Here is a 10,795-nt window from a genome sequence, read left to right as displayed (position 1 = left end):
GGGTGCACATACTTCTCTGTGATATGATTCTTTCAGTTCTCTTGGAAAGATACCCAACAGAGGGATGGCTGGGTCAAATGGAACCTCCAGTCCAAGCTCTTTGAGGTATCTCCATATTGATTTCCATAGTGGTTGCACTAGTCTGCACTCCCACCAACAATGGAGGAGGGTTCCTTTCTCCCCACAACCCCGCCAACATTTGTTATTGTGTGATTTCTTGATAGCAGCCATTCTTTGTGGGGTGAGGTGGAATCTTAGTGTTGTTTTCATCTGCATCTCTCGAATGACCGGTGATGTGGAACATTTTTTCATATATTTTCTTGCTGCTTTCACTTTTTTGTATGAGAAATGTCTGTTCATTTCGGATGCAAGATGGGCAGTCTTACAGCTCCTTAAAAACCATTTTTTCCCAGTTCTAGAACCATTAATCAGGCCACAGAGCAGGTGGTGAACAACTGGTGAGAAACCTCATCTGCATTTACAACTGCTTCCACTGCTCATACTGCTGCCTGAGTTCAGCCTCCTATCGAGTCAGCTGCTGTCACAGGAGCACAGACCCTTCTGTAAACTGCACTCACAATTAATCTAGGATGCATGAAATTTAGAAGAATCTCATCCTAAAACACTACCACCACCACCTCCACCTCACCCTCCTCCAATTGTCTTCCATGAAACCAGTCCCTGGTGCCGAAAAGGTTAGGGACTGCAGCTATAAAAGATGACTGCACACCAGTAAGATGGAGGCAAGAGTAAGATGTGGCAAGAGGAGGCCTCTCTATCTCCTCAGAACTAGCTTTGAATAAAAGCTTTTTCCTTGCCATAAAAAATAAATGGCATTTTATGGTTTGTTTGGAAGCACTGAGCAAATGGACCCCAGCAGCCAGTAATGGTTTTGGTACAACCAGCCAGGAGGTAAGTACCCATGCCTGAGAGGCATGGGCCTCCTATTCCCAGCCAGGAAAGAAACAGAAACACTAGAAAAGAACTGACTGTTCCTGGCTAGCTGAACTGACAATTGTAACTCCAGGAACATTCTTGCAGCTGCAGGGGACACTGTTGTAACCTGGAAATTCTCCTTTCTTTCCTGGGTTGGTGGCATCATTGCTTATCAATACTTTCACTGGTGAAAGGAAATTTTTTTCAGGTGGTGGAAGGGCTGACGGGCTCCACCTTGTTTCCTGTTGGAAGGCACACTCTAAGAATGTACTGTCTCAAGCATTCCATCAGGCTAATGGAATAGCCACTTGGATCTTTTCTTAGGTCACTCACGTGTAGCAGTAGAAGTGAAGATGCCTTGCTGTTTGGGGCCATGTAGACTCACTACAAGTCATTTTGGGGTCCTGCCTAGTGTGAGAAGAGACTCAGAAATAGAAAACATTTCAAATAATTTGCTCTTGTTGGTTTGGCATACTCATTTGGTTTGGTTTGTTATGGATCGATTTTTCTATAACTTGATTTATGATCTAGAAGGCCTCTGGGGCCCACACTGGCTGAATGGGTTGCATCTAGGATTCTGTGGTGAGGTGAGCTGCTAGAGCTGTCCTCCTCCACCACTACTCTTAAACATGAATGTAAGGCAAGTGAAGGTCCTGTCCCCTTGTGACCCACTCACTCAGTTTGGCCAGGTAGCTTCCCATTTCAGGGAAGCAGGATAAGGTCCTCTAAGGCAGTACCCAGTTGGAGGCTTCAACCTGCCAGAGCACCGAGATACTAGGCCACATCCTTCCTTTGGCTTATCTTTGGAGATTCTTGTGAACTCATCTGGAGCTTTTTGTAAGCTATTTTGGGGCTTCTTGTTGAGCCAATTTGGAATTTAAGGTTCTTGAGCTATTTGACAAGGAAGTTTGGATCAAGGACACCAACTCCTTAGTGACACCAGAGTCTAGAGACATATTAACAATTTGGAACATAAATATTGAGAATCAGTTGGTCAACAAATATTTAGAAATATAAATAAGGCTATATACTAAGTATAGACAGAGCCTCATTTGTAAAAATTTATAATTAATGTCTTGTTTAAAACATGTTATTATTTAAGATCAAAAAGCTTAATTTTGTTTGGTGTTTTTTTCTCAATTCCCAGTCTAAAACATGCCAAAGACATAATTTTTTGGGGGAGTACTGAGGCAAAAGACATAATTTTTAAAGCTACTGTTAATCTATGTATGGGTGGCATCATTTGGTACTGATCTAAAAATTGTGTTTTTGTTGTACATAGACCACATATCCTAATAGTATATTTTTTAAAATAAAACATTTCTAGTTAGAGACAGTCTCTTTTAAGAAAAAAATGCTTAAAAAAAGAAAAGATTAAAACTATAATACACAGGGATAAAATTAGAAAATCTCCAGTTGTTGGTTTAAAACAACAAAGCTTTTAAAAATATTGATTTGTTCTTTGTAAAGTTTAAAACAGAGCTCACTTAAAGAGTGGTTTTATTCTGTCAGAATATTTTCACTGGGCGAGGTACACACTGCTGTAAATCCCAGAACTCTGGGAGGCTGAGGTAGAAGGATGGAAAGTTCAAGCCCTGCCTCGTCAACTGAATGAAACCTTATCTCAAAATAAAAAAAAAAAGAAAAAGGATGGGGGTGCCACTAAGTGTGAAGGTCCTGTGTTAGACCCCTAATCCTGCCTATAATTACAATTTCTTGTGTTCTTTACTATCTTTTATTAGGTCTTGACTGTTTATAAAAATTAAGTCAGTGAGGTAGGCTTACTTATGCACCTGTTTAAAGTTTTGTTTTATAACTCTGGTTACATAAACTATGATTATATGTGACATGCCTTGTTTTTAAGAGTCTAATTGTCCTGGCATAGTAATCAATCATGATTGTTGTCTTAATAGACTACAAATGTAAGTAAATATATGATACTTTTGCTGAATTTCTACCTTGTGAATTGCTGATGGTCATTTAATCGTCAAGAGCCATGTTCCTCTTAGTCAGTAAGAGACGTCTTGCTTTATTATAAAATGTATGTTCTTGAGTTTTAGTCTAGGAGGGCTCCTTCCTGTGTGCTGACCCCCTCCCCACAACTACCAAGGCAGGCGATTAGAGTGTAGCAAAGCTGGCTGGGGAAGCAGGTGTAACCTGTTAATTACAAAATCCCACAACACGTGTGCAGCACAGTTCCTAAAGTCCTACATATGGACTTCCCCTCAAGCAGTTTTCAATAGGATGGACTAGACCTGGTGTCAACCTGAGGAGTAAGAGATATAAAAAGGGCAGTTGACATTGAACCCTTTGCTGTATTCCTTCATGGCAGTCCACTCTCTTCTATAGTGCACTTATTTCCTATTTTCACTTGGTTCAAACTTGCTCTGTAGAACTGTTTCTTTTCCTAAAATGTTTTTTCATTGAGTTTACTGGTACATTTTAAGTATACAGTAGTTACATTCATCACTGGGATCTTGTACCTTTACATGTCAGATCTTGGTTCTCATTTTTATCCCATACCTCTGCCCTCCCTTAACCCCCTCTACCCTCCCCTATTTACAAAGACTTTGTTTCCATTTTTTCCTTTTCTCATACTTTTTCTTTTCCTTTATTTCCTTTCCCCTACCATTCCCACTTCCCCTACACCTTTAGCCCCTTTCTTCCTATTTCACATTCTTTTCCTAAATTTAATAAATACAAAACTTTGCTACCATTTGTACTTGTCTTGACTAATTCTTTGTTCAGGACAGAAAGAACATAGAAACCACCTCTAGAAGGAGACCTGAGCAACCCTAACCCAGTAAAATATTTGGCTTAGCCAGCTAGGAGCAGGTAAGGCCATTTGGGCATGATTTTGTTGTTGTTGCTTCTCTCTAAAGCTATGGCTGAGGTGGTTTTCTTTCCCTTTCTCTCTTCTAAGAAAGCATGCCCCATTAAAGATTTGCCTTGGTGTTCCTGTAAAAAAAAAAAAAGGTATGTTCTTAGTCAATAAATAAGCATTAATTCTTACACTCTGTATTCACAATTTTTACAATTCTATTGTGTATATCTAAGACATTCCAAAGGTGTTATGAAACTGTAATTCTTTCAAGCATGACTAAATGGTAATTCACATGGTTTTACAGAAAAAGGATACTCTTATGTACCATATATACTTTTTTTTTTTTTTTTTTTTGGTACCTGGGATTGAACTCAGGACCTTGCGCTTAGGTGCAGTGCCACTGACCTAAATCCCCAGCTCTGTACCAAATATGCTTAATGTGCTTGTCTGATAGAATTAATCTTATTTCACAGACAAATTGGTTTAATTACTCAGTTACTATGTTTCTTAGTTCAAATCTACTATACAGACTGGATTTGCTTTGCTCTTATTAGCTGGTTTTACATCTGCATGTATGCTTTCTAATGATGTCAAAATTATTATTATTATTATTATTATTATTATTATTATTATTATTATTATTATTTTTGGTACTGGGGATTGAACTCAGGTCCTTGCACTTGCAAGGCAGGCCACCGAACCGCTGAGCTAAATCCCTGGCTCCTTGATGTCAAAATTCTAATGTTTTAGGGTGTGGGAGAAGCTTACTGTCCAGACCCCAAAAGTATGGACTCAGACATGTGAAGTATAGTGGGAGCAAGACTTTAAGGGCAATTATGCACAAATGGGTGTCTGTCTGGGGGTATAGGCACACTCCAATTCAACCAAGCATTGACCCTCTAGCTAACAAGGTCCCTTCCCCTGTCCCTATTAGCTGGGGTCAAGGAGGTACAATGTTCTCAACTATAACGTAAATAGAAAACCCCACCCTTCTTTGTGTATTCTTTTGATTGTGAAACCTTACTTGCTTCACAATTATCTAGTTCTAACATCTCATTCTAAGACTTTCTGGGTGTGTATGACATTCATTTGTGGCCAAGCTCTCTTGCTGAAGGTAACTGCCCTGTCTGTGGGTGAATACAGATCACCTATTTCTCTGTTTTTTTACAAGGATACTATTTCCTACAGAATAGATGGGATTAAACTTTGTAATGGACTCTAAATAAATAACCTAAGAGCTGCTCTTTCTAAATCTCTGAAAGTGTTCAAGTTTGGCAAGAAAGGTTGTATGATACTGACTCTAATGTCTGTCACATTCCCTTCAACAAGGGACATATTCTGATTGACCATCAGTGGAGAAAGCTACCTTCACCCAGGAGGACACATATGTATGATTCATTGGCAATATCTTCAGAGAAATAGAATATGGATTCAGAGAATGGGGTGGGGGGAGTTGTGAACATCAAAAAGAGCCACCTGTGTCAACCCTTGCATAAATAAACAGAGCTACAGAAGTCATGGGAAAAGGATACTTACGCATGGTTGACAAAAAGTAAAAAGCCTTTCTAGCAGGTGTAGCTGTTAAGTATTTCCTAACTTCGGTTTTCTTTTGTGTTTGGTCTCACAGTCTTGAGTGATACTTTTATAGTCTCAAACATCCAGCTTCTCTTTGCATATACTCCAGCTGATTTGGTGGAATTCACAAATCAATCCAACAACAGACAGACAGATGATGGGCCACCTCAAGGCCCTCAGGATTCAGGGCCGGGCTAATCCAAGTAGGGAACTGGTTGGTACTAGTTAGGCAACACAGAACTTTAAAATCAGAATTTTTTCTTTGTGAGGTAAGCCATTTATCCAAACTTCCTCAGGCCAAGGACATGGCCACAACCTCTTTAGATGCTGGTGCCTGCTTCTAAGTCCAGTTTCCTTTCCACAGGGAAGTAGGTGGCCAGAAGGAAGGAAGCAAGGGTGAAAATGCCCACTGTCTCATTGTATCCCCTCTCCTCTCTGCCTTACTATAAGATCATGGCACACCTAGACTCAGAGATGGTGGTTTGTGGTCACAGGAGGACCCGACATCACCTCAGAATAAAGTCTCTTCATTACAAGTAAATGACTTCCAGTGATTTGTTTGGAAACAATGAGCAAATAGACCTGTAATACCTTTACAGTAATACCTTTACACCTGGGTCGCTCCTTCTGCCCTTTCACAAGATGCAAACACGTAACTGAACCAAAAAGTTCATGATTTTAGGATTCCAGATGATCAGAAGTGTATAGAACCTTAGAGATGAGCAGGCTCATCAACTGAATTATAGAGATGAGGAACTGCTGATCCCAAGGAGGTGTGGGGTGGGTAATGGCATAAACAAAGAGCATAGGTTATATCTTAAAAAGTAGGGAGATTAGTAGCGATTTCTGAATATCTTGTGAAGAGTGCTGGAGATAAAAGCCTCAAAGTAGCTAGCTATTACATAAACTCTCAAAAACATAAATCACAAAGAAAAAAAAGATGAATTTGAATATACCAATTGAAGGATTTCTGTTCAATGTAAGATAACATAGGCAAAGTTGATAAACACATCATCAGAAGATATTTACAATGCTTAAAATGTACTACATATTAATAGCTGGGATTTCTGAAAATTGAGACAATGAAGCAAACCCAATTAAAAAAAGGAAAAGATGTGAACATGAAATCAGGGAGTTAACAAATTAAGAGATGTCCAAATGCACTAGTTATTAGAAAAGCACAAGATAAAACAATGGAAAGCTGGATAATGGTATGCAGAATGGATCAGACACAGGGATTTACCTGTTCAGTATGGGGAAGGGTCGGGGAGAGTAGAAACCACCAGTCAGTCATTCCACAAGATAATCTGGCAGTCCTCAGTGAATGTAAATCAATACACACCTACTCTGTGACCTGCTCTTTGGTGTGGATCTCCAAAAAGAAATTCTCACAATGGGACCTGCAGGAGGGTGTTCAAAGCAGTGCAGTTTGTGAGGCAGGGAGTTGGAGGCCATCTTCAAATCTATCAGAAGATGGGCAAAATACAGAGATCACCACAGAGCAGAGTGCACAGTGCAGTATAGGTACACAGCAGATACAGAGCAATACGGGTGGGTCACAGAAACAACTTCAGGGAAAAGCATAATAAGCTCTCAGGACTACCTACATATTTAAAAACATAAGCACATAAAGGTTCTACAAGTCCAAAATCATATACGTCAAACACATTGGACTAGCCATCTATGTAGGAAGTAGGGGATGGCTACCAAAAGGCAGTTATTGTTCCAAGTGACACAATATTCTTCTTTCTTTTTTGTACTTGGGATTAAACTCATGACCTTGTGCCTTTGAAGCAGGTGCAGTGTGCTACTGAGCTAAATCCCTGGCCCTGTTCCAAGTGATTTAAAGGCAGGGGTCATGGTTCCTTCTCTGGCTGCATGGTGCTGGCTCAGGCATTTAGGAGCAATCTGTACTCAAAATGGTATCAGCAGTGTCCCGCTGCAAACAATCTGCCCCACAGCCTGTCTCAGTCTCGAGAATCTCACCTCTAGAGATAAGTCCCTTTAGTTTTATGCACTGTTGATATCATCCACACAAAGAGTACATTTTGTTTTGCTTTCTTGAGACAGTATCTCTCTATGTAGTCCTTGCTGTCCTTGAAATCACTATGTAGCCCAGACTGGCCTCGAACTTGCAGTGATTAATATTAGTTTTTTAGACAATGGGGCTTAGAAAAGATGTGGAGGGGAGGAGGGTGGTAGCCTGCAGCAGGCTGTCAGAACTAGGTAAAGTGACAGCCAAATCCAAACCATTCCTCCCTTCCTTGTAGCCTTTTTTATTCAGGATATATGGAATTAGCTTTCAGGGAGCACTTACAAGAGTCAGCAGCAGACTACAGACCGTTTCCATTTATGATCTCATGTACTGCTCAGAAAAATCTCAGTCAGCTGTTTTACAGGTAAGGAGCACGACTAGGTTCAGAGAAGTAACCAGGTCAAGAGCACGAGGACGGAGGTATCCTCACTCTACCTCCTGCCTCAGGGGACACCATTCCCTCCACCAAAACAACCGCCTTTCCCCCCAGTTTTCTACCTAGTAGGTGGGCCCAAAAGGTCCCCAAGCTCGACCAGGGGCCTCCACACCTATCAGAACTGCTCCAGCAGCTCTCCCAGGGACACTGAAGTTGGAGGCCCTTGCTTTAGGGAACTCCTGGTACCAGACTAGATTCTAAGGGCTTCCTTTTTATCCTCCACGCCCTTGAGTCTTTAGATGAGGCTCTTTTAAACCAGGTCCAATAAATTCCTCAAGAGTTAGTGTAATATAAGTGAAATGACAGTGAGAAATCTCAGTTGGGCAGAAGAACTGCAGAGCTGTATCCCATGCCTTAGCTCTCCAAGATCTAAGATTTTAAAAGGTCAAACCCTTTGTCAATCCTGAGGAAACTGACGAGATGGGATCAGGAACATGGCCATCAAACTTGCCACCCTCTCCTCCCCACCCTTTCCCTCCTGACAATTTTATATAAGTAGCCTATTTTTCCTCAGGCCCCAGTCCAATTATTTTAAGCAAAATTTAAAAGAAAGTAATTCTATCCTACAGGAAGTATTTAAAACAGTCACAGAGGAGATGGGCTGAAGCTTGTAGCAGATGGCTTGAGCCTCACTCAACAATCTTGTCAAAGCAGTTGATAAGATGATTAACACCATGAGCTCATTTTTGCTTAAAAAGGGATAAAATATCTAGGGGAAATTAGGAATCTTCCTTTATTTTAATGAGAAAAGTGTTATGCAACTGTGGAGAAAGGGATGCCATAAAAAGAAAATGTTTCAAAGCTGTCCTTGATACACGAGATCCAAACAAACTCACATAAGGTTTATTCTACCCTTGTGCGAGGAAGCAGAGAGACTTAAACTAGTAACAATTCAATTGTATAAATATTTATGTTGTCATCATTGCTTGCAAACCCACAGGCAGGTCTAGCTGTGGAAGTAGGAAAGCCAAGAGACCACAGAGTTCTTGAGACTCACAATTCTTCCTTCTGTGGTAAGCATGACACCTCCTCATGAACCCAGGGATTTGGCCACCTCTTTGAAGTGCTGCTTTTGCTAAGCCCTAAACCAAAATTCAGAATGGATGGTGCCTCCTTCTGTTTTCATTTCTCTAAAATAAGATTTCTTGTTGGGAACCCCCAAACAATTGAGTCCTCTTGTTGCCTTTTACAGTCCTCTCTTTTCCAAGTTTCCAAAGAGAAAAAAATACAGTACTGTGTTGTCTTGACTGCTGAGCTTTGAGCTCTTCGTGTACAAAGTATAATCGGTCTGCAGTACCCTAGCCAGAGCCACACCTTCCAGCCACACAACCCTCACAACTCCCCTGTTTCTCTTCCAGAATTCTTAAGTTTCCTTATTCCCAGTTTTTCTACGGTCTGCCTGAATCCTTTTTACTCTACACCTTTATACTGGGTTAAACTCGGGTAGTGGTTTGATTAAGATAGCAACCAACACACATATATATCCATTATACTTATCTGTTACTGTGTAAATCCCTTTCTGTCCCATTTCTATCAGCCTAAGAAGCAAGACATCACATTTAATAGAGTATTGGAAAAGGAAAGAAGGGAAAAGAAAAACTATGAGAAAAGGAATAATGGAAACAGAGTCTTTGTAAATAGGGGAGGGTGGAGCGGGTGAAGGGAGGGCAGGGGAAGGGGAAAAAATGAGAACCAAGATCTGTCATGTAAAGGTACAGGACTCCACTGATGAATGCAACTGTACTGTAAACCTAAAAAGCACCAATAAACTTCATAAAAAATAGAGTATTGGGAGCTTGGACTGAATTCTTCACGTGTTTTAGGGCCCCTTATCTTTTTTTGTATAGGAGATTGAACCCTGATCCTTGGGCTTGCAAAGCAGGCGGCAGAACCACTGAACTAAATCCCTGGCCCATTAGGCCCCTTATCTTTTAGTTTGGGCTCTCTTCCTAAATCTTTGCTGTCAAACTTACTTTACTGAAATCAACATTTTGGTACTTCTTTCTTTTTAACATCTCCTGTAGTATCTGGTAATAACAAGAACTAACATTTAAATAGAGCATACTATATTCAGACTAATGCTTTAAGGTAGATAAAATTATCAGCCCCATATTGCAGAAGACCATACTGAGTGAGTAAATAACTCGTTCAATGTCACACAGAAACAGCTGTGCCTGAAATCTACCAAGGCTCTGATTTTCTCAGGCTTCCATGTTCAAAAACTCCGGTGTCCATTCTTATGGTGTTTTCCTCTTTGGGAGCTGGTTGATCTGGATTATTTGTTCAGCGTTTTTATCCTTCAGTTTCCCTGATAAAATCGAGACTACACATTCTCTAAAAGATCCATCAGGAAGTGAGAGAGACGCCTGATGAACCTAATATAGTCCTTAACCGCTAGATAGTGGTCAGTGTTCCCACGCAGTTGAAGCTGCTTATAGGCACAGCAGGGTCCCGCTCCTTTAAGAGGGGTCCCATCTCCCACTTGAGTAAAAACCATCACCCAAAGGACTTCTGTGATACCTGCGGGCATCGACCTGGCGTCCTGGCCAGCGCCTACCTCTGCCCTCATTTTTCTCTGCGACCCGGTTCAAGGTCTGCCAGGACCATCGGCTCTTTCTCCAGCTGGCTTCTCTCTCGGGCTGGGACTCCTACCCACAGAACTCCCGTCTTACCATGGCATCGTATTGCAGGGCGTTCATGAAGTGCGCGACCTCGGCGCCCTTGTACACGGTGAACCAGATGGTACCTTGGTACTGGTCGCCGGCGTCCAGCAGCAGCACGTTGGGTTCGGCTTGGCGGATCTGCTGCACCTTGGTGAAGAGCCGCGCCACGCCGCCAACGCAGAGGCTGGCGTTGCTGCACTTGGTGGAGTCCTGGCTGGTTTGCTCCAGCCGGCTGTGAACGTCGTTGGTGTGCAAGATAGTGAGTTCCCAGGCGACAGCTGCGGGCCACAGCAGGGCGCCCAGCGCGAGGAGCAGCAGCGCGGGCG

At 41.6% G+C, this 10,795-nt stretch overlaps 1 protein-coding gene across 1 annotated transcript in view; it reads right to left on the bottom strand.

Annotated features, from left to right (window-relative positions):
- The window catches only part of Nt5e (5'-nucleotidase ecto), a gene marked incomplete at its 5' end in the record, with an annotated part of 63,298 nt that extends 52,505 nt beyond the window's left edge, over window positions 1-10,793 (bottom strand). Inside the window, one exon of the mRNA XM_010641312.1 lies at window positions 10,479-10,793. Within this exon, the coding sequence (XP_010639614.1) occupies window positions 10,479-10,793 (315 nt within the window). The remainder of the gene's footprint in view (window positions 1-10,478) is intronic.
- Window positions 10,794-10,795: the final 2 nt, after the last annotated feature.

The sequence above is a fragment of the Fukomys damarensis genome, unplaced genomic scaffold (genome assembly GCF_012274545.1).
Source record: "Fukomys damarensis isolate Sample0158 unplaced genomic scaffold, DMR_v1.0_HiC HiC_scaffold_14, whole genome shotgun sequence".
Classification (NCBI taxonomy): Eukaryota; Metazoa; Chordata; class Mammalia; order Rodentia; family Bathyergidae; genus Fukomys; species Fukomys damarensis.
Note: the sequence above shows the minus strand (reverse complement) of the source record. Positions and strands in the feature narration are given on the sequence as shown.